The sequence below is a fragment of the Eucyclogobius newberryi genome, unplaced genomic scaffold, assembly GCF_026437365.1.
Source record: "Eucyclogobius newberryi isolate DKJ021-1_F unplaced genomic scaffold, fEucNew1.0.hap1 SCAF_1, whole genome shotgun sequence".
NCBI lineage: Eukaryota > Metazoa > Chordata > Actinopteri > Gobiiformes > Gobiidae > Eucyclogobius > Eucyclogobius newberryi.
The window spans coordinates 52,945,030-52,970,891 of NW_027315723.1; the positions used below are offsets into that span (position 1 = coordinate 52,945,030).

The 25,862-nt window shown below is 49.2% G+C and overlaps 1 protein-coding gene across 3 annotated transcripts in view; it reads left to right on the forward strand.

Moving 5' to 3' along the window:
• LOC140362610 (neural cell adhesion molecule 2-like) overlaps nt 1–25,862 on the forward strand; it is a 535,654-nt gene that overhangs the window by 349,704 nt on the left and 160,088 nt on the right. For all 3 annotated transcript variants that reach the window (XM_072448723.1, XM_072448705.1, XM_072448713.1), the window contains exons 4-5: nt 5,138–5,281; nt 9,710–9,847. In XM_072448723.1, coding sequence (XP_072304824.1) covers nt 5,138–5,281; nt 9,710–9,847 — 282 coding nt within the window. The remainder of the gene's footprint in view (nt 1–5,137; nt 5,282–9,709; nt 9,848–25,862) is intronic.

A 25,862-nucleotide genomic window follows, 5' to 3' on the forward strand; every position in this document is an offset into this window, starting at 1 on the left:
GTGTAGCAGTGGGATAGTAGTAGTGGGTGTAGTAGTGGGTGTAGCAGTGGGTTAGTAGTAGTGGGTGTGGCAGTGGGTTAGTAGTAGTGGGTGTAGCAGTGGGTGTAGCAGTGGGTTAGTAGTAGTGGGTGTAGTAGTGGGTGTAGCAGTGGGTTAGTAGTAGTGGGTGTAGCAGTGGGTAGTGGGTGTAGCATTGGGTTAGTTGTAGTGGGTGTAGCAGTGGGTGTAGCAGTGGGTTAGTAGTAGTGGGTGTAGCAGTGGGTTAGTAGTAGTGGGTGTAACAGTGTGGGTGTAGCAGTGGGTTAGTAGTAGTGGGTGTAGTAGTGGGTGTAGCAGTGGGTTAGTAGTAGTGGGTGTAGCAGTGGGTTGGTAGTAGTGGGTGTAGCAGTGGGTTGGTAGTAGTGGGTGTAGCAGTGGGATAGTAGTAGTGGGTGTAGCATTGGGTTAGTTGTAGTGGGTGTAGCAGTGGGTTAGTAGTAGTGGGTGTAGCATTGGGTTAGTTGTAGTGGGTGTAGCAGTGGGTGTAGCAGTGGGTTAGTAGTAGTGGGTGTAGCAGTGGGTTAGTAGTAGTGGGTGTAGTAGTGGGTGTAGCAGTGGGTTGGTAGTAGTGGGTGTAGCAGTGGGATAGTAGTAGTGGGTGTAGCATTGGGTTAGTTGTAGTGGGTGTAGCATTGGGTGTAGCAGTGGGTTAGTAGTAGTAGGTGTAGCAGTGGGTTAGTAGTAGTGGGTGTAACAGTGGGTGTAGCAGTGGGTTAGTAGTATTGGGTGTAGTAGTGGGTGTAGCAGTGGGTTAGTAGTAGTGGGTGTAGCAGTGGGTTGGTAGTAGTGGGTGTAGCAGTGGGATAGTAGTAGTGGGTGTAGCATTGGGTTAGTAGTAGTGGGTGTAGCAGTGGGTGTAGCAGTGGATGTAGCAGTGGGTGTTGTAGCAGTGGATGTAGCAGTGGGTGTAGTAGTAGTGGGTGTGGCAGTGGGTGTAGCAGTGGGTTAGTAGTAGTGGGTGTGGCAGTGGGTGTAGCAGTGGGTTAGTAGTAGTGGGTGTAGTAGTGGGTGTGGCAATGGGTGTAGTAGTGGGTTAGTAGTAGTGGGTCAGTAGTAGTGGGTGTAGCAGTGGGTGTAGCAGTGGGTTAGTAGTAGTGGGTGTAGCGACCTGCCCAAGCACACAGTGTGAGAACATTACAGACGACATTGTACGACTTTATGACTCAAGGTCAGAGACAGAAAAACACAAAAAGACAGACGTGTGAGTGTGTATGTGTGTGTGTTTTTGTGTGTGTGTGTGTGTGTGTGATTGAGTGTGTGTGTGTGTGTGTGTGTGCGTGTGTGTGTGTATGTGTGTGTGTTTTTGTGTGTGTGTGTGTATGTGTATGTGTGCGTGCGTGTGTGTATGTGTGTGTGTTGTGTGTGTGTGTGTGTGTGTGTGTGTGTGCTCCTCTGGTCAAACTTAAAGATTTTGAATTTTGAATTTGAATTCAAACTTGTGGATGATTCACATTCACAGTATTTTCCCGACATGACTCTGAGGTGCAGTTTTAATGACTCATAGTTCCAGCTTCAAAATGAGTTTATTCAAAATCTAATCTCATCAAAGTTTAGGCCAGATTTTTATGATTTTTTTCAGTGATTGATGAATTTGTTTTTGGGATTTCTGTTCAAAAAAGTGCAAAACACACTATTTTTCTGACTCTGGTCTGAGCATCTCTCCACTCGGTCCATGTTTAACATGAAGATTGAATTAGAAATAAATCTGGTCCTGAATCTGTGGCAGAGCTGGAATAATGCATCATTACAGTGTTGAGTCCATTAAACATGAGCGTGTGAATAAAGCATGAATAAAGCATGAATAAAGCATGAATAAGGCATGAGGAGATGAGAGTTGGATGAGACACTTCGGGATTGGAGATTATGAATGTGAAACTCGCTTCATTTGCATCGAGTCTGACGAGGCAAAAACATGTGTAAAACTCCAGACGCTTTGATCCTTCAGATTGAAAACTTCCCAAAATGTGAAACTTCAAGGAATAAAACCCTTTAGTTAAGGAGTAAATGCTCTTCATGTTACATCATGGACAGAGAAACAATGAGGCTGTATCGTTTATGGAGGTTTAACCCTTCACGGAAAGGTGTGGAAACAAACATGGAGGCTTGCGCCTATATATATATATATATATATATATATATATATATATATATATATATATATAATTGGGAGTGACTGCATTCATATTCATGGCAGTCTGTCAAATGTCTTAGTCGAGGTTTGAGTTTTGCACAAAACGTGAATTTTTTGAACTCTTTTCTGAACGATTACGCTGCAGGTTTTGGATACATCTCGCACTGACCCCTGACCTCTCCGGCGACATCGTACCCGATGTAACAGTCGTGACACGCGGCCATATTGGATCTAACGTCAGCAAATGTGAACCCCAAAGGAAATATCAGAAGAATATTTCCTGTGAGCCGTGGTGCAAACAACATGCGGCTCTATTAGCATTTGTGATTAGCATTCGAGTCAAACATAGTCAGATGCTCCAGACTCTCGTGGGGGTCATGGGGGGTCATAATTATCCATAAGAACATAAACAACCAGAACAGTCTGGAGAACGCACTGATCCCAGACGACAACTGTCAAACCACTTTAACTGTGTGTACTTATAAACACGCTGTGTGTACTTTTAAACACGCTGTGTGTACTTACTCATTAATCATTTAACACGTCATAATCCACCTCATCACAGAAAGTCTCAAGAGGTCATCAAATATAAAGATGTGTCAAATCAAAGTAAATGTGTTTAACTTTGACTGTTTTAGTTATATATATAATATATATTACATTTATTTTTGTAACGCCCAAAATCACAACAACAGTTTCCTCTGAGGGCGACAGTGAAAAATGAATCAACAATGTCTGTGGTGGCGAGGGACGATGTCCCAGAGTCCTCTGTCCTTAGCTCCTCCTTCTGTCCTTAGCTCCTCCTTCTGTCCTTAGCTCCTCCTTATCGGCCAGGAGAGACCACAAAAAACCTTGTTGGGAAAAGTATGTCCCTGGGTTAGTTCCAGATGAAGGAGGATGTGACTCTCACAGACGTGAGGGAGACTGGAGCTGGAGCCACTCTTCAGGCAGATGAGGGACCGTCCACACGGGGCAGGGACACTTCACCAGGAGAGGGACATCTGGGTCCACAGGTCCTCAGGAGTGAGACAAAGAAAAAGAAGGCGGTGAACAGTTTGCAAGTGGAATTAAGAAATACATATTGTTAGATAGAATAAGTCAGAAGAAGAGGACAGAGCTCAAGCTGTCATACTTCCCCCAGCACAGTTGCTGCTAGGGCAGCGGAGCTGAAGCTGTGGGTTTATATTTCTGTTTCTAACTGGCCTGAACTTAAGACATTTCAAAGAGGAACGTTTTAAGCCTGGACTTAAATGAAGAGACTGTGTCGGCCTCTTTAACATGGACCGGAGCTGATTCCATAACACAGGCGCTCTACCTCCTACTGTACTTTTAGAGACTCTTGGGACCACCAGAAGGCTCTACCTCATACTGTACTTTTAGAGACTCTTGGGACCACCAGAAGGCTCTACCTCCTACTGTACTTTTAGAGACTCTTGACACCACCAGAAGTCTCTACCTCCTACTGTACTTTTAGAGACTCTTGGGACCACCAGAAGTCTCTACCTCCTACTGTACTTTTAGAGACTCTTGGGACCACCAGAAGGCTCTACCTCCTACTGTGCTTTTAGAGACTCTTGGGACCACCAGAAGGCTCTACCTCCTACAGTACTTTTAGAGACTCTTGACACCACCAGAAGGCTCTACCTCCTACTGTACTTTTAGAGACTCTTGACACCACCAGAAGGCTCTACCTCCTACTGTACTTTTAGAGACTCTTGACACCACCAGAAGGCTCTACCTCCTACTGTGCTTTTAGAGACTCTTGGGACCACCAGAAGGCTCTACCTCCTACTGTACTTTTAGAGACTCTTGACACCACCAGAAGGCTCTACCTCCTACTGTACTTTTAGAGACTCTTGACACCACCAGAAGGCTCTACCTCCTACTGTACTTTTAGAGACTCTTGGGACCACCAGAGTCTAAACTGGACGGGTGGGTTGCCGACATCGCCGCAGAGTCTCTTCACTGGACAGGAGCCAGTGAAGAGACTCCAGCACCGGTGTAATGCGCTCTCTTCTTTTAGTTCCTCTTGTAATCTTGCTGCTGCATTTTGAACCAGTTAAAGCTTTTTATGGATCTTTTAGGACCTGCTGTGAGCAGGAGTTACAGGAGAATCTAGACGTTACAAATGCAGGAGACGTTTTTCAGCTTCACTTTTAGGCCGGATTCTTCTGATTTGATCTATATTACGCAGATGAAAGAGTCTGTTTTACAGGTCTGATTTATATGAGCTTTAAATGAGAGCTCCTGGTCCAATAAGACAATAATCGGGTAAACTTTGTGTTTTCTGACAGCAGAAGCACCAGAAACTCTGATGTTGAATCTAAATTGAACATATTTCATGAAACAGAAGGAAACAATCGTCAATAAAGTCTCAGATTATTTCCATGAGCTTTGTTCACCTCATTAAATATGCACGCGCCTCATTTGCATATCAATGTCAGAGAAAATGGTCTGAAGCTGAACTTTACACACACACACACTGAAGAGACACACACACACACACACACACACACACTGAAGAGACACACACACACACACACACACACACACTGAAGAGACACACACACACACACACACACACACACACACACTGAAGAGACACACAGACACACACACACTGAAGAGACACAGACAGACACACACACACTGAAGAGACACACACACACACACACACACACACTGAAGAGACACACACACACACACACACACACTGAAGAGACACACAGACACACACACACTGAAGAGACACACACACACACTGAAGACACACACACACTGAAGACACACACACACACACACACTGAAGAGACACACACACACACACACACACACACACACACACTGAAGAGACACACACATACACACACACTCCGCTCTGAGGCGAAGAACAAACACTTTATGCAACATCGTAAACCTGTTTGTGTAGCAGATGTAGACACTCACACACTTGTCGTGATGTTTCAGAGCGGCTGACGTTCCGGGACGTCCAGTCGCCGCAGGAGTTCCGACACGGGGAAGTGGCCGAGGTGGTGTGTGACGTCATCAGCTCTCCGGTGCCGGCGGTGGTGTGGTACTACCAGGACCGGGAGATCACCGAGGAGCCACACAGTAAGTGTCCAGACAATATCCTTGATTTTTGTTTGATCGAATCAGCTGCTTCTGCTGCTGAACAGAGCCAGTAAAGACCAGACGATAAGACACTGGTGAAATATGAATCAGCTGCATCAAATCACTGAATGTTAATCATCATAGGAATGATGATTTCTGGGTAATGTTCAAACCTGCTTCTGATTTGGTCGATGATGATGTTGAGAGCAGAGTCATCTTTTAGAGCTACATGTACATACTTGTAGTACATACATGTACTACATACATGTACTACATACATGTACATACATGTACTACATACATGTACTACATACATGTACATACATGTACTACATACATGTACTACATACATGTACTACATACATGTACTACATACATGTACTACTTACATGTACTACTTACATGTATTTTACATTGGCACAACACAAAAACCTGTGTTTTAGAAAGGTTATAATAGTAAAGGGAAAATAACAAAACCCTTCAGCCCATCCCATTATAATAAGGTAAAATTATGAACTGTTTATTTTGTTTATCTCTATACCTTTATAACTACTTATGTTATGTATATGTACAAGTATAAAAAGTGTAACTTGCCGTGTACTGAATCCCCTCAATGCCTCCAATTCCAATTATTTATAGAAAGTGTCAATGTGTTTTACAGCCGTTTTATTTAGTCATGAATATGTAATCCAACAGGAGCAGATCCAGTGAGTGAAATAATGCATGAAGTAACGTGGCATCATTAAGATGATGTCGAGTCCATTAAATATGAAGCTAATGAATATTTTATGTGCAATGTAAAAAGATAATTTGGTGTTTTATTTATAGGGGATTTGGGGCAGTTTAGAGAGAGTTAACCCATTACTGAGGATAAGTGTGCAGATCTGTTTGGGAAAGTAAGAGGAGCACGTATGCAGACCTCACAGCACATGACCTCACAGCACATGACCTCACACCACTGCAGACCTCACACACTGCAGACCTCACAGCACATGACCTCACAGCACATGACCTCACAGCACATGACCTCACACACTGCAGACCTCACACACTGCAGACCTCACAGCACATGACCTCACAGCACATGACCTCACAGCACATGACCTCACACACTGCAGACCTCACACACTGCAGACCTCACAGCACATGACCTCACAGCACATGACCTCACAGCACATGACCTCACACACTGCAGACCTCACACCACTGCAGACCTCACAGCACATGACCTCACACCACTGCAGACCTCACACCACTGCAGACCTCACACCACTGGACCTCACACCACTGCAGACCTCACACCACTGCAGACCTCACACACTGCAGACCTCACACCACTGCAGACTTCACACCACTGCAGACTTCACACACTGCAGACCTCACACACTGCAGACCTCACAGCACTGGACCTCACACCACTGCAGACCTCACACCACTGGACCTCACACCACTGCAGACCTCACACCACTGCAGACCTCACACACTGCAGACCTCACACCACTGCAGACCTCACACCACTGCAGACTTCACACCAATGCAGACCTCACACACTGCAGACCTCACACCACTGCAGACCTCACACACTGCAGACCTCACACCACTGCAGACCTCACACCACTGCAGACCTCACACCACTGGACCTCACACCACTGCAGACCTCACACCACTGCAGACCTCACACACTGCAGACCTCACACCACTGCAGACTTCACACCACTGCAGACCTCACACACTGCAGACCTCACACACTGCAGACCTCACAGCACTGGACCTCACACCACTGCAGACCTCACACCACTGGACCTCACACCACTGCAGACCTCACACCACTGCAGACCTCACACACTGCAGACCTCACACCACTGCAGACCTCACACCACTGCAGACTTCACACCAATGCAGACCTCACACACTGCAGACCTCACACCACTGCAGACCTCACACACTGCAGACCTCACACCACTGCAGACCTCACACCACTGCAGACCTCACACCACTGGACCTCACACCACTGCAGACCTCACACCACTGCAGACCTCACACACTGCAGACCTCACACCACTGCAGACTTCACACCACTGCAGACCTCACACCACTGCAGACCTCACACCACTGGACCTCACACCACTGCAGACCTCACACCACTGCAGACCTCACACACTGCAGACCTCACACCACTGCAGACCTCACACCACTGCAGACCTCACACCACTGGACCTCACACCACTGCAGACCTCACACCACTGCAGACCTCACACACTGCAGACCTCACACCACTGCAGACTTCACAGCACATGACCTCACAGCACATGACCTCACAGCACATGACCTCACACACTGCAGACCTCACACACTGCAGACCTCACAGCACATGACCTCACAGCACATGACCTCACAGCACATGACATCACACACTGCAGACCTCACACACTGCAGACCTCACACCACTGCAGACCTCACACCACTGGACCTCACACCACTGCAGACCTCACACCACTGCAGACCTCACACCACTGCAGACCTCACACCACTGCAGACCTCACACACTGCAGACCTCACACCACTGCAGACCTCACACCACTGCAGACCTCACACCACTGGACCTCACACCACTGCAGAGTTCACACCACTGCAGACCTCACACACTGCAGACCTCACACCACTGGACCTCACACCACTGCAGACCTCACACACTGCAGACCTCACACCACTGCAGACCTCACACCACTGGACCTCACACACTGCAGACCTCACACCACTGCAGACCTCACACCACTGGACCTCACACCACTGCAGACTTCACACCACTGCAGACCTCACACACTGCAGACCTCACACCACTGCAGACCTCACACCACTGCAGACCTCACACCACTGCAGACCTCACACCACTGCAGACCTCACACACTGCAGACCTCACACCACTGCAGACTTCACACCACTGCAGACCTCACACCACTGCAGACCTCACACCACTGCAGACCTCACACACTGCAGACCTCACACCACTGCAGACTTCACACCACTGCAGACCTCACACCACTGCAGACCTCACACCACTGGACCTCACACCACTGCAGACTTCACACACTGCAGACCTCACACCACTGCAGACCTCACACACTGCAGACTTCACACCACTGCAGACTTCACACCACTGCAGACCTCACACACTGCAGACCTCACACACTGCAGACCTCACACCACTGCAGACCTCACACCACTGGACCTCACACACTGCAGACCTCACACCACTGCAGACCTCACACCACTGCAGACCTCACACCACTGGACCTCACACCACTGCAGACTTCACACCACTGCAGACCTCACACACTGCAGACCTCACACCACTGCAGACCTCACACCACTGCAGACCTCACACCACTGCAGACCTCACACACTGCAGACCTCACACCACTGCAGACTTCACACCACTGCAGACCTCACACCACTGCAGACCTCACACCACTGCAGACCTCACACACTGCAGACCTCACACCACTGCAGACTTCACACCACTGCAGACCTCACACCACTGCAGACCTCACACCACTGGACCTCACACCACTGCAGACTTCACACACTGCAGACCTCACACCACTGCAGACCTCACACACTGCAGACCTCACACACTGCAGACTTCACACCACTGCAGACCTCACACACTGCAGACCTCACACCACTGCAGACCTCACACCACTGGACCTCACACCACTGCAGACCTCACACCACTGGACCTCACACCACTGCAGACCTCAAACCACTGGACCTCACACCACTGCAGACCTCACACCAAACATCAAGAGAACATGAAGCTGATGAAGCTGATGAAACTGATGAGCGATGGTCCACTTCACTCACACTCAAAATATCCTCTCTTTTCTTTTCTACAGGAATACTCTCTTTAACTCTGATCTTTGCATCTTTGTATGAGAAGGTGATGAACACGTAGCATCTATGTTAGACGTTCAGAAGCTCTGGTTCACCCGGCTGGAGGATGTGGATGCAGCAAACATGAACTAGCATGATGTGTTTTGCCCCATTTGAACCGAGCGTCTGCAGACAGCGCCCCACTCTCTTTCTTTGACAAGGCTGGTGCAAATAGGGACTTTTTCCTTATCGTTAGTCAGATTTAGACATTGCAAAGTCTGGCCAATCAAATTCAATGAAATTCACAGAAAAGATTAACCTGAAGATATCGTTTGAATGGTTTTGATGTAATTAGAATGCTATTGTATAAATATCTTGTGGGAAGCAATAAACGTTCTTGCTAATCTCTCCTCACCCACAACTGTAATTAGACCACTCTTTATCTATATGGGCCTTATCTGCATAATGTGATTGCCCAACTACTCGCTGCAATCTGACCATTTCATTATCTAGCCTCTGATATTTCCCTCTCCAAACTAAAGTTATCTTTTTCAGGCAGGTACATGGTGCTGCCCAATAACAACCTTCAAATCCATCAAGTGACGAAGGCGGATGAAGGAGTGTACCGCTGTGAAGCCAGCGTGGAGGCCCGAGGGGAGATAGACTTTGTGGATATAGCAGTAGTCGTCAATGGTAAGTTTGCTGCTTAACACATGACTTAACACTTTGACATGCCCTAACATGACTGTTTGTGCTGGAAAAAGCATCATTTTTATGATTCAAGTTTGCAGAGGGAACCTCAATGTGTTTATTAGGGCCACTAGTGTTCTTAATCATTTTAATATAAACAGTACAACAAGTCATATTCAAGGTTTGTTTATTAAAGCACAAGCGGAAACAGAGGAAGGATTTTTAAGAAGGCAATATTATTAACACAGCGTGCACATTTAGCGTGCACATTTAAAGTTCGTCATGATTCACTCACAAAGCTTATTATGAAAAACATGGAACAATTACTCTTTTTGGGCTACGACTGTGCACCTATCTAATGTTATTTTTTCATTGCTCACGGTGGTGTGGAAACAGTGGAGTGTAGCTCCTCTCACGGCTGTCTCCAGATGGAGACGTCCACACTGACAGACACGCTCCGCTCCACTGAGTCAGATAAATCCAGCTCATACAAGAATAGCTTTCAACAGAATTTGTGTTCTGGGTCTGTTCATTCATTAATACTTTCAATTACCTTTAATGTTGGGCTCAATGGCACAGAAAGTACATTGTTTATTTGCATCTACTCTTCCTTAATTACTGATGTTACACAACATTTAGAATCAGTGCTGCTAAAATCAGAATGACTTTTCATTAATCAACAAGGGGACATTTATTTTGTAGTTTTCTTTTCTATTTCTATTATTTTTCTTTTCTATCAGTGCTAGTCCAACATATCAATATTGCTACGTCTACTAATAACTACTTCAACTACTTGTTTACTTCATTAGCGAGGACTACACAACCACAAAGATATGCAAATAACAAGTGTTTATTGATGAGAGATGGACACTTGTGATCAGACCGATGGCTGGGACGAGCGACTCAGGGTGGGGGCTCCATCCCGGCAATCTGCCCAGCCAGTGCGGGACCCCCAATGGAATGAGTTAAGAAAGGATGAACGAGCAAAAGACGGGAGCAACAACGTGGTTAAAAGAAGTAAATAGGAAAGCATGCCCTGTAGGAAGATACAAGGATGATAAGAAGATTAAGAAGACCAAAGAGCCGTCTTGAGTGCATGGCTAATGTCTGCGCCTCGGAAAATGACCAGCGGATGGATGAGCTGTGATGACTCGTCGTAAGAAGGACAAGGGTCGAACAGGGGGAGGAATGGAAGTGGATCTAACGGGGGACGGAAGGAGGTACAAAAATATGGAGAGGCTTGCAGTTCTGGAGAGGGCATCACGTGCCCGGCGGCTCTGGAGAGGCCATGACACGTCTCTGGGGAATGCATGGATTAGGATATAGCGATATAGCACGGCTAACATGGGTTGAAGTATGTCGGTGTAATCCCTCATTGGTCCAGGCGTGTTCCATAGTAGAAAAAGCTTCAGTTGTTTCATCTGGACTCAGTTTGAAAAAATAGACGTTTCGACTCTCATCCAAGAGTCATTGTCAATAAAAGAATTTAGATCGAGAACTCCGATATTAATACTGTTCTGTGGTAAGACCCGCCCATTGGGCGGAGCCTTCCTGAAGTAGAAGGAGTTGTTTGTTTCAACAGAAACTCCCCCCTTGTATCTACCGAGCCTATTCAGAATCTTAATGGGCTATTAGAAACCTCTTTGTCTTTGTGAGACCCTGGCTCAACCACCCTGAGGACCTGATTAGCATCTAAATGTCCTGGTCCTGGTCCTCTACCTCTCCAGGGGTTCAGTATACCATTATAGATACCAGGAAGATTGAATCTTAACCCAGGAAGATTGAATCTTAGCTCAGACACAGAGCTCAAGGTGTGCCCACCAGCTCAGAGGGCAAGAAGAAAGAGGACAAACATGTCCGAAATGCCCTCTCAGCCTGTGGTTACCCCGCTTGGGCTCTCAACAGAGTGAAGAGAACCAAGAAGCAGGACAAAAGGGAAACTGAACAGAGAAGGAAGGGTGTTTCTATCCCTTATGTGTCTGGCCTGTCGGAAAAACTGCAGAGAATTTTTAGACAACACGAAGTCCCTGTTTATTTTAAACCAGGAAACACTTTAAGACAAAAACTGGTTCACCCTAAGGACAAGTTGCCGACTCAAAAACAGAGCAATGTAGTTTATTCGATCCAATGCAGTGAAGAAAGCTGTAAAGAACGGTACATAGGTGAGACAAAACAGCCTCTACACAAGAGGCGCTATCAGCACAGAAGAAATACAAGTTCAGGACCACGGAGTGCCGTGCATCTCCATCTTGAAGCCTCTAATCACTCGTTTGAAGACGGTGAGGTGAAGGTTTTAAGCAGGAGAAAAGATGGTTTGAAAGAGGAGTCAAGGAAGCTATTTTTGTTAAAAAAGAAAGACCTTCTTTAAACAGAAATGGAGGGCTAAGATTCAATCTTCCTGGTATCTATAATGGTATACTGAACCCCTGGAAAGGTAGAGGACCAGGACAAGGACATTTAGATGCTAATCAGGTACTCAGGGTGGTTGAGCCAGGGTCTCACAAAGACAAAGAGGATTCTAATAGCCCATTAAAATTCTGAATAGGCTCGGTAGATACAAGGGGGAGTTTCTGTTGAAACAAGCAACTCCTTCTACTTCAGGAAGGCTCCGCCCAATGGGCGGGTCTTACCACAGAACAGTATTAATATTGGAGTTCTCGATCTAAATTCTTTTATTGACAATGACTCTTGGATGAGAGTCGAAACGTCTATTTTTTTCTAACTGAGTCCAGATGAAACAACTGAAGCTTTTTCTACTATGGGTTGAAGTAGCACGGTTAGCATGGGTCAGACGAGAGAAACTAGCATGGGACAGAGTAGCATGGTTAGCCTTGTTCAGAGTAGTGTGGTTAGCCTTGTTCAAAGTAGTGTGGTTAGCCTTGTTCAGAGTAGCATGGTTAGCCTTGTTCAGAGTAGTGTGGTTAGCCTTGTTCAGAGTAGAGTGGTTAGCCTTGTTCAGAGTAGTGTGGTTAGCCTTGTTCAGAGTAGTGTGGTTAGCCTTGTTCAGAGTAGTGTGGTTAGCCTTGTTCAGAGTAGCATGGTTAGCCTTGTTCAGAGTAGTGTGGTTAGCCTTGTTCAGAGTAGTGTGGTTAGCCTTGTTCAGAGTAGTGTGGTTAGCCTTGTTCAGAGTAGCATGGTTAGCCTTGTTCAGAGTAGTGTGGTTAGCCTTGTTCAGAGTAGTGTGGTTAGCCTTGTTCAGAGTAGTGTGGTTAGCCTTGTTCAGAGTAGCGTGGTTAGCCTTGTTCAGAGTAGTGTGGTTAGCCTTGTTCAGAGTAGCATGGTTAGCCTTGTTCAGAGTAGCGTGGTTAGCCTTGTTCAGAGTAGTGTGGTTAGCCTTGTTCAGAGTAGCATGGTTAGCCTTGTTCAGAGTAGTGTGGTTAGCCTTGTTCAGAGTAGTGTGGTTAGCCTTGTTCAGAGTAGTGTGGTTAGCCTTGTTCAGAGTAGCATGGTTAGCCTTGTTCAGAGTAGTGTGGTTAGCCTTGTTCAGAGTAGTGTGGTTAGCCTTGTTCAGAGTAGTGTGGTTAGCCTTGTTCAGAGTAGCGTGGTTAGCCTTGTTCAGAGTAGTGTGGTTAGCCTTGTTCAGAGTAGCATGGTTAGCCTTGTTCAGAGTAGCGTGGTTAGCCTTGTTCAGAGTAGTGTGGTTAGCCTTGTTCAGAGTAGTGTTGTTAGCCTTGTTCAGAGTAGTGTGGTTAGCGTGGGTCAGAAGAGTGTGGCTTATGTATTAAACAATGTATTAATTTAGAAATGTTGGGCTAACACCAGAAGTTGTGATTCGGCTCATGAAAGGAGGTGAAGAGTTCAAACACAAAACCAGGAGACAATGTGGTGCAGGATGTGTTGTATTGGGAATATAGGGAAGACAAACAAGGGGCATTTACAATATGTACAGTATTTACATTCCATAGAGTCCATAGACTTTCACTGGCTAATAGCAGTATAATCCAAAGTTATTATTGTTTGTTTGTTTGTTTGCTTGTTGGTTTGTTTGTTGTCCAAGTGAATCCTGAATGATTTGTTGTGAATGAGTGTTCCAGAGTTCTTGGGTAACAGAATAAGGTGTAGTGTGAGTGGAGCAGGCCACTGCACCTCCTACCGCACTGTAGAAGGTTGTGGACGCTTGTAAAGCTTATGGCTTGGTTCGTAATCTTGGGCAGCTCGCCATCGGAAGTTCAGATCCACCGGATGGCTGGATGAATGAAGAGATGAGCACAAGTGCAATGGAACAGAATGGAACCTGGCCGAGTCCCTCTTGTTTTGCAAGCTCACGGTTGAAAATTGCGATATTTCATCGGATGGTAGAGGCACCTGAGTAGCCGCTCCGAATTTGCCTCACTCACACACGGCTGGGGAGCGAGCCTAATCACGGCAATGAGTCCCGAGAATCCGGCGGAAACTCTCGCGAGAGCGCTACCACATATCGCACTATGAAAGAAACGGGAAGACAAAATAAAGAAGAACTACAAAAATGACCCCTCCACATGATGTTGGTTGGAATAGCGTGGATAGCATTGGGTTCTGAGCAAATGAGATAACAAAAGAGAACCTTTATTTGTCCCACAGTGGGGACATTCTAATGTTGCGAAAATGTCTCCTTCACACAGTGAGGGTGGATCAGTCACTGAAGCTGCTCTCCAGAGTAGACAGAGTGTCCTGCAGGGGACAGAGTGTCCTGCAGGGGGCGACACTCATGGTCCAGCATAGATGTGAGCATAGCCAGGACCCTTCTGTCCTCCACCTCCTGCACCGAGTCCAGAGGACAGCCCAGGACGGAGCTTTGTCCAGCTTCTTCCTCTCCCTCTCTGTGATGACCACACCTACAGGAGCTGATGCACCACAGAGTCAGAGAAGGTCTTCAGGAGCGGCCCTGTCAGGAGCGGCCCTGTCAGGAGTGGCCCTGTCAGGAGCGGCCCTTTCAGGAGTGGCCCTGTCACTCCAAAAGACCTGAGTCTCCTCAGGAGGTAGAGCCGACTCTGGTTCTTCCTGTACAGTCTGTTATAAGTCCAGTCCAGTTTGTGGTTCAGATGAACACCAGGTCCTTATATGAGTCACTCTCTCAATGTCCCGTCCCTGGATGTTCACTGGTGAGGGGGGCGTGGCCTCTGTGGAAGTCCACCACCATCTCCTTGGTCTTCCCCGCGTTGATGAGGAGGTGGTTCTGCTGACACCAGTCCACAAGGGAGTGTGGCTAATCTGAGTCAGAAGAGCGTAGCTTTGGAGTGGCATAGTTTGTATGGTCAAAGTAGCAAAGTTAGCGTTTTTGGAGTAACATGCTATCATTTCAGAGTAACATGATCAGAGTAGCATGGGATGGAGTGTTGGGTAGCACAGAAGGGTTTGAGAAAGCTTTGCATGCTTTCTTACGTAGCTGTAGGCCTGTAGAGACTTATATTGCAGCAAAGCATTGGAGGCCTTGTTGGCTGATGATGGTGGTAAGAAGAGAAGAAAGGATAAAGATATGTATGTACGTGAATATGCAGTGTGGCCTGCACGGCTGACAGGGACCAAAGTATGATGATTGAGATCAAACACAGAGTAATCAGGCACGGGGTGATACCACCTGGTCCCCACCGGGGTAGCTGTAGGAAAGCTGTAGTAGAGAAGCAGTTGGAAGTGCTCTTATGATGTCAAAAGTCTGCGAACAAGAAAGTGTGGGTCCTCTCGTCTCGTCAAATGGATGAATTGTGTAGACTGCTGGGCGAACAAAAAGTCTAGCGAGGTGTTGACTGTGGCAGTGGGGTTGTGGGTAGGCGCGTGTACAATGGCGCGGACATCATTTGGAGAATCCTCTGGCTCATAGGACCCTGGAATCGTCAACACTCGGAGGGATCTGATCATTCAGAGAACACAAATCATGCTGGAATGGGGTTGATTCTAGAGCTTGTGACGTTAATGGACAGACATATGGCCAGTCTCTGTCTGACAAGAGAAGCGTGTCACTGTGACTTAGGCTGGTATAAGAAGGCTTACGGGGAGTAGAGGTGTGGTCATAAAATAGTAACTCCATTTGTACTTAACTGGGTGCCATTAGTTCTCTTACCACTACAATTTGTATAATTACTACTCCTGCACTGTTACTAATAGCTTCTGTGCTCTGATTTAAGTAAAGTTAGTCGGCTGAAATGATTGAGATAAATTTGTTGCATGTCTTGCAACGCTTTACTGGCCACAATTTTGTCCCTGCCTATGTAATTTTCAATGTAATAGCAGTACATCCCCTTCACCTCAAAAATATGAATCAATTTAGCACACCACTTAGCACACAATTTAGCACACCACCTCACCTGCAAGGGAAGATCCAATAAGCCTGCCCAATGAGCTGTGGCGGATTATTGCTGCCATGCGCCACACAAAACACTTTGCACATCCCAAGAAGAAAGCAACTCACCTTACACCCTAGAGGGAACAAGAGAAGTGAACTTTACTTAGCTTTGAGATGCCTCCTATTGCCTCTCCAAGGAGTCAAACTCAGACTCAGCTTGGCAGAAATCTATAGGCCCCAAGGGGAGCCAAGAATCCTCATGTGAACCTCTTCTGAGTGGTCTGAAGTAATGAGCGTTTTATCTTGTATGCTGCCAGCCTGAGAGGAGACATCTGTTTTTGTGCAAGACAGTTACGTTTACGTTTTACAGTTTGAAACCTGTTGTTTTTAATTTAAAAATGTGTTGGAGTGGAATGAACACCTTTCAACTAGTGAATTTGACTAAAATATGTGCGCCATCTAACTCATTTTAATGCACCATTCATAACATTGCCAGAGTTGTTGTTCTGGGCTGCATTGAATCTTGTGAAGGCCATTTCTAAATTATTTATCAAGAGATCTAAGAAAAAAAATATTGACATTTAGATTCTAATTGTGACGGTAACATATATTGTATGTAAAGATGGCGCTGTAAAACTATGCAAAATCAATTGGTTAGCATAGTACAGCCATGTTTGGAATAGTGTCCAAAATACATGTTTGAGGATTTTATCTTCATATCCATTTGTTTTTATTTAACATATAAAATTGGATTGAAAAGCATTGGTCAATATGCGATTTGTATATGTTTTATGAGCACCTAAAAAGATTGTTAAAAAACCCAAAACCCAAAACAACAAACATGTACGTATCCTTGGCCCAAAATAATTATGATTTTCTTAGTTACTTTTTTCTTCATACTCACTCCCTCATTGTTATATAGTCCTTGAGTCCAAAAACTCCTCATGAGTTGTTCAAATGTTATGGGTTAGTTATGTTCGGATGTTCGGACTAATTGACCAGCTCACGATTCCCTCGTCTCCATCTGAACATCTGAGTGGCTTTGACTGTTACACAGAGGAAATGTTTTACTCTGTTCAACAGGTTCTGGTTCTGTTTTCAGGACTGTAAATGCCATTGATGAAATGTTAATGTCTCAAAATATATTGTTGAAAGAATAACAGTTAAATTGCCACATTCAATAGTCCATTATTAATTATAACTGAGTGGCTAATTGTGTTCTTAATGGAGTAGCAGAGGTTTACAATGATTTTCTGTGTCAAAAGAGAGAAGCAGAACTAGTCATAAACGTAGTAAAAGTTTTAGCACATGTTTGTCAGACAGATTTAGCATGGGTCACATTGAGATTGCAGTGTGCTGGTCTGGAGGTCAGGGCTGTGCTGGAGGTCAGGGCTGGTCTGGAGGTCAGGGCTGTGCTGGAGGTCAGGGCTGGTCTGGAGGTCAGGGCTGTGCTGGAGGTCAGGGCTGTGCTGGAGGTCAGGGCTGTGCTGGAGGTCAGGGCTGGTCTGGAGGTCAGGGCTGTGCTGGAGGTCAGGGCTGTACTGGAGGTCAGGGCTGGTCTGGAGGTCAGGGCTGTACTGGAGGTCAGGGCTGTACTGGAGGTCAGGGCTGTACTGGAGGTCAGGGCTGTGCTGGAGGTCAGGGCTGTACTGGAGGTCAGGGCTGTGCTGGAGGTCAGGGCTGTGCTGGAGGTCAGGGCTGGTCTGGAGGTCAGGGCTGTGCTGGAGGTCAGGGCTGTGCTGGAGGTCAGGGCTGGTCTGGAGGTCAGGGCTGTACTGGAGGTCAGGGCTGTACTGGAGGTCAGGGCTGTGCTGGAGGTCAGGGCTGTACTGGAGGTCAGGGCTGTACTGGAGGTCAGGGCTGTGCTGGAGGTCAGGGCTGGGTTTTCAATGAGCTGCCGGTGAAGAGAACAAGCTGGTAACGAGCTGGTCTGTTTTTGTGGGGTCTGTGCCCTAAGTTCACACAGAACTGCACCCATGACTTCCAGACCAACAAGAGGAACTCATGTTTTATCAATGGACCTGAGTTGGTTTCTATGGAGGGCAGTGGAGAGTTTAGATGGACAAAGTTATAGGAAAAGAGCAGAAGCTGTGTCTTTGAATGTTGGACCACCCCTAGAGGGCGCTAGCTGCAGGGCATCCCCCAGTACCTAGTCCAAGTCTTAAAAGTGCATGTTTGTGCAAAAGTCAGTAAAAACAATGTATTTCCTGAACCACTCGGAGATTCACACTTTTGTCATGGGAGAAAGCGTGGGCTTTTTCACCTCGAGAATCTTGTAACGTTTTAGCTGAGCAGAATTCTAAACTGCACAAGTTGTGCCATACCTGGAGGTTTTTCTTCTCTTCGGCATTGGAAGACTTATTTTGACTTTCTTTGGCTTGCATTTGGCCATGGAGGAAATATAATACATTTCAACCATTAGATATTTCCAGTGCCATTGGATAAGTCCATCCACGCTGCATCTCAAAATACACCAACTGAAACACAAAAATAATCCAGATTAAAAAGATACATCCAAGGAACTTATTGGAATTGGGTATTGGAGTTTAATTTCCCATTCCAATGTTCCTTTTCTCATGCTGTACTGGAGAATTTAGATGAGGACCGAATCAGAACAAAGACATGGACCATGTTCATGGACCAAGTTTATACAGGATACATACAGGATATATATATATATATATATATATATATATATATATATATATATATATATATATATATATATATATATATAGATAGATAGAATGAACATTGGTGGTTTTTGAATTGACATTTCCATTCAAAGCCTTTCCATTTGTCTGGCCTTGTGTCCACTGCTGCCAGGGCCGCCCCTGTCAGGCCCTGCTCAGCTCACTCACCCTGAACGTTTGTGCAAAGTGGATACATTTGCTTTTCCGCCATGCGCGCTCATACATATTCATTGGCCAGTTGATAAAAGACCGGTGTGTTGCCTATAAGCACGTGTGCAATGACAGGCTGCTGACCCTGTAAATGCCAAGTCCCCAGCGTTTCATCAAAGTCTGGACAGTAGAAAGGCTGTAACTGTGTGAATGATCAACCAAGAGTCTGTCTGTGATTTCAATTTGACAACAGTTGCACAACGTTTCAATCCATCACTATCACCTCTGTCCTTGTCACCCCACAACCTCAAGGGGACCCCACAACCTCAAGTGGACCCCACAACCTCAAGTGGACCCCACAACCTCAAGGGGACCCCAAAACCTCAAGTGGACCCCACAACCTCAAGGAGACCCCACAACCTCAAGGAGACCCCACAACCTCAAGGGGACCCCACAACCTCAAGGGGACCCCACAAGAGCATCACAGTTACAACAGTTACACCTGGATCCATAACTGTTTATGACACTGTTTTACCATCTCTCAACATAAAGACTTTTACGTGAAAACTTCAACACTGCTTTAATGTTTCATTTACATCCATTGATTTATCTGACATTGTAAGAAAAAGGTCTATATTTCTCCCCCCTGACCCCCCCCCACCTCTGATTCCACTATGCAGCTCCAGCTCTGCTGCTGCAGCCGTCTCTGAATGCTGCAAACCTCCTCTTGAGTCCCTAACCCTGCATGCAGAGGTCACCAGTTTGTGGTTTCCTAACCCCTACCCCCCAACCCCTAAACCCCCAACCCCTACCCTAACCCCTAAACCCCTAACCCCTACCCTAACCCCTAAACCCACACTCTCGCACACACACGCTCACACTCTCGCTCACACTTGCTCGCACACCCTTGTACACCCTCGCTCACGCTCGCTCGCACACTCTCGCACACTCACGCTCACACTTGCACATTCTCGCACACACACGCTCACACTCGCACACCCTCACACACTCTCGCACACACACACACTCACGCGCTCGCACACTCAAGCTAACACTCGCTCGCACACTCTCGCGCACACACGCTCACACTCGCACATTCTCGCACACACACGCTCACACTCGCACACGCTCACACACTCTCGCACACACACGCTCACACTCGCACACTCTCGCACACACTCACGCGCTCGCACACTCAAGCTCACACTCGCTCGCACACTCTCGCACGCACACGCTCACACTCTCGCACACACTCGCACACCCTCGCACACTCTCGTTCACACTCGCTCGCACACACACGCTCACACTTGCACACTCTCGCACACACACGCTCACACTCGCACACCCTCACACACCCTCGCTCACACTCGCTCGCACACTCTCGCTCACACTCGCTTGCACACACGCTCACACTCGCACACCCTCGCTCACACTCGCACACTCTCGCTCACGCTCGCTCGCACACACACCCTCGCTCATGCTTGCTCGCACACTCTCGCTCACGCTCGCTCGCACACGCTCGCTCGCACACTCTCGCACGCACACGCTCACACTCTCGCACACACTCGCACACCCTCGCACACTCTCGTTCACACTCGCTCGCACACACACGCTCACACTTGCACACTCTCGCACACACACGCTCACACTCGCACACCCTCACACACCCTCGCTCGCACACTCTCGCTCACACTCGCTTGCACACACGCTCACACTCGCACACCCTCGCTCACACTCGCACACTCTCGCTCACGCTCGCTCGCACACACACCCTCGCTCATGCTTGCTCGCACACTCTCGCTCACGCTCGCTCGCACACGCTCGCTCGCACACTCTCGCACACACACGCACACTCTCGCTCACACTCGCTCGCACACACACACTCACACTCGCACACTCTCGCACACACACGCTCACACTTGCACACACACGCTCACACTCGCACACCCTCACACACCCTCGCTCACACTCGCTCGCACACTCTCGCTCACACTCGCTTGCACACACACGCTCACACTCGCACACCCTCGCACACTCTCGCTCACACTCGCTTGAAAACACACGCTCACACTCGCACACCCTCGCACACTCTCGCTCACACTCGCTTGAAAACACACGCTCACACTCGCACACCCTCGCTCATGCTCGCTCGCACACTCTCGCTCATGCTCGCTCGCACACTCACGCTCGCTCGCACACTCACGCTCACGCTCGCTCGCACACATACGCTCACACTCACACACTCTCGCACACACACGCTCACACTCGCACTCTCTCGCTCTCGCTCGCACACACACCCTCGCACACCCTCGCTCATGCTCGCTCGCACACTCTCGCTCACGCGCACTCGCACACTCAAGCTCACACTCGCTCGCACACTCTCGCACACACACGCTCACACTCGCACACCCTCGCACACTCTCGCTCACACACTCTCGCTCACACTCGCTCGCACACACACACACGCTCACACTCGCACACCCTCGCACACTCTCGCTCACACTCGCTCGCACACACTCGCTCGCACACACACGCTCACACTCGCACACACACGCTCACACTCGCACACACACGTTCACACTCGCACACCCTCGCACACTCTTGCTCACACTCGCTCGCACACACACGCTCACACTCGCACACACACGCTCACACTCGCTCGCACACCCTCGCTCACACTCGCTCGCACACACACGTTCACACTCGCACACCCTCGCACACTCTTGCTCACACTCGCTCGCACACACACGCTCACACTCGCACACTCTCGCACACACATGCTTACACTCGCACACCCTCACACACCCTCGCTCACACACTCTCGCTCACACTCGCTTGCACACGCACGCTCACACTCGCACACCCTCGCACACTCTCGCTCACACACTCTCGCTCACACTCGCTTGCACACACACGCTCAAACTCGCACACACACGCTCACACTCGCACACACACGTTCACACTCGCACACCCTCGCACACTCTTGCTCACACTCGCTCGCACACACACGCTCACACTCGCACACACACGCTCACACTCGCTCGCACACACACGCTCACAATCGCACACTCTCGCACACACACGTTCACACTCGCACACCCTCGCACACTCTTGCTCACACTCGCTCGCACACACACGCTCACACTCGCACACTCTCGCACACACACGCTCACACTTGCACACTCTCGCACACACACGCTTACACTCGCACACCCTCACACACCCTCGCTCACACTCGCTCGCACACTCTCGCTCACACTCGCTTGCACACGTACGCTCACACTCGCACACCCTCGCACACTCTCGCTCACACACTCTCGCTCACACTCGCTTGCACACACACGCTCACACTCGCACACACACGCTCACACTCGCACACACACGTTCACACTCGCACACCCTCGCACACTCTTGCTCACACTCGCTCGCACACACACGCTCACACTCGCACACACACGCTCACACTCGCACACACACGCTCACACTCGCTCGCACACCCTCGCTCACACTCGCTCGCACACACACGCTCACACTCGCACACTCTCGCACACACACGTTCACACTCGCACACCCTCGCACACTCTTGCTCACACTCGCTCGCACACACACGCTCACACTCGCACACTCTCGCACACACACGCTCACACTTGCACACGCTCGCACACACACGCTTACACTCGCACACCCTCACACACCCTCGCTGACACTCGCTCGCACACTCTCGCTCACACTCGCACACCCTCGCTCACATTCGCACACTCTCGCTCACGCTCGCTCGCACACACACCCTCGCACACCCTCGCTCATGCTTGCTATCACACTCACGCTCACGCTCGCTCGCACACTCTCGCACACATACGCTCACACTCACACACTCTCGCACACTCTCGCTCACACTCGCACACACACGCTCACACTCGCTCGCACACACACGCTCACAATCGCACACTCGCACACACACGTTCACACTCGCACACCCTCGCACACTCTTGCTCACACTCGCTCGCACACACACACTCACACTCGCACACTCTCGCACACACACGCTCACACTTGCACACTCTCGCACACACACGCTTACACTCGCACACCCTCACACACCCTCGCTCACACTCGCTCGCAAACTCTCGCTCACACTCGCTTGCACACGCACGCTCACACTCGCACACCCTCGCACACTCTCGCTCACACACTCTCGCTCACACTCGCTTGCACACACACGCTCACACTCGCACACACACGCTCACACTCGCACACACACGTTCACACTCGCACACCCTCGCACACTCTTGCTCACACTCGCTCGCACACACACACTCACACTCGCACACACACGCTCACACTCGCACACACACGCTCACACTCGCTCGCACACCCTCGCTCACACTCGCTCGCACACACACGCTCACACTCGCACACTCTCGCACACACACGTTCACACTCGCACACCCTCACACTCGCACACCCTCGCACACTCTTGCTCACACTCGCTCGCACACACACGCTCACACTCGCACACTCTCGCACACACACGCTCACACTTGCACACGCTCGCACACACACGCTTACACTCGCACACCCTCACACACCCTCGCTGACACTCGCTCGCACACTCTCGCTCACACTCGCACACCCTCGCTCACATTCGCACACTCTCGCTCACGCTCGCTCGCACACACACCCTCGCACACCCTCGCTCATGCTTGCTATCACACTCACGCTCACGCTCGCTCGCACACTCTCGCACACATACGCTCACACTCACACACTCTCGCACACTCTCGCTCACACTCGCACACACACGCTCACACTCGCTCGCACACACACGCTCACAATCGCACACTCGCACACACACGTTCACACTCGCACACCCTCGCACACTCTTGCTCACACTCGCTCGCACACACACACTCACACTCGCACACTCTCGCACACACACACTCACACTCACACACTCTCGCACACTCTCGCTCACACTCGCACACACACGCTCACACTCGCTCGCACACACACGCTCACAATCGCACACTCGCACACACACGTTCACACTCGCACACCCTCGCACACTCTTGCTCACACTCGCTCGCACACACACACTCACACTCGCACACTCTCGCACACACACGCTCACACTCGCACACCCTCACACACCCTCGCTCACACTCGCTCGCACACTCTCGCTCACACTCGCTTGCACACGCACGCTCACACTCGCACACCCTCGCACACTCTCGCTCACACACTCTCGCTCACACTCGCTTGCACACACACGCTCACACTCGCACACACACGCTCACACTCGCACACACACGTTCACACTCGCACACCCTCGCACACTCTTGCTCACACTCGCTCGCACACACACGCTCACACTCGCACACACACGCTCACACTCGCACACACACGCTCACACTCGCTCGCACACCCTCGCTCACACTCGCTCGCACACACACGCTCACAGTCGCACACTCTCGCACACACACGTTCACACTCGCACACCCTCGCACACTCTTGCTCACACTCGCTCGCACACACACGCTCACACTCGCACACTCTCGCACACACACGCTCACACTTGCACACTCTCGCACACACACGCTTACACTCGCACACCCTCACACACCCTCGCTGACACTCGCTCGCACACTCTCGCTCACACTCGCACACCCTCGCTCACATTCGCACACTCTCGCTCACGCTCGCTCGCACACACACCCTCGCACACCCTCGCTCATGCTTGCTATCACACTCACGCTCACGCTCGCTCGCACACTCTCGCACACATACGCTCACACTCACACACTCTCGCACACTCTCGCTCACACTCGCTTGCACACGCACGCTCACACTTGCACACCCTCGCACACTCTCGCTCACACACTCTCGCTCACACTCGCTTGCACACACACGCTCACACTCGCACACCCTCGCTCACACTCGCACACTCTCGCTCACGCTCGCTCGCACACACACCCTCGCACACCCTCGCTCATGCTTGCTCGCACACTCACGCTCACGCTCGCTCGCACACTCTCGCACACATACGCTCACAATCACACACACACGCTCACACTCGCACACCCTCGCACACTCTCGCTCACACTCGCTCACACACACACACACGCTCACACTCACACACTCTCGCACACACTCGCACACCCTCGCACATTCTCGCTCACACTCGCACAAACATGTTCACACTCGCACACACACGCACACTCTTGCTCACACTCGCTCGCACACACACGCTCACACTCGCACACACACGCTCACACTCGCTCGCACACCCTCTCTCACACTCGCTCGCACACACACGCTCACACTCGCACACCCTCGCACACTCTTGCTCACACTCGCTCGCACACTCTCGCTCACACTCGCGGCCCCTCCACCGCAGACCACCACCTGCTGTTTGCTTTAGACAGAAAAACTGTGTTCATTTTGCAGCCGGGAGCAAATCACTTGATGCAGTTCCTACGTGAAAGTCAGTGATCTATGTTTGTTGTGGTTGTATCTGTGTGATGACCTTTGACACGAGGACACGGGCCTGAATGTCCCACCGCCGCCCTCGCTCGTACTTCAGCTGCGGGGTGCCTTCAGTCAGATTCTCTTACCACAGATTACGACACCATAACAACACAATCTATCAGCAGAAATGTTACACAGTGAAGCTTTAACACGCTTCAGGACGTCATTCTTCTTGGAAACACAAAGAATGCCCAGGGCCCAAAGCCATGAGCCCAAACGCAATCAAGTATTTTCTATTAATTCTTGAATACTTTAAAGAGAAACTATTTCATTTGTCCTTCATTTTCTCTTAAAATGTGGCATTTTTAGCAAACTATTTCCTTTGAGAGTCCTCAATGACATTTGTGTTTTTACCTTGATAGAATGCCTCAAGTCTTTCATTTCTTTT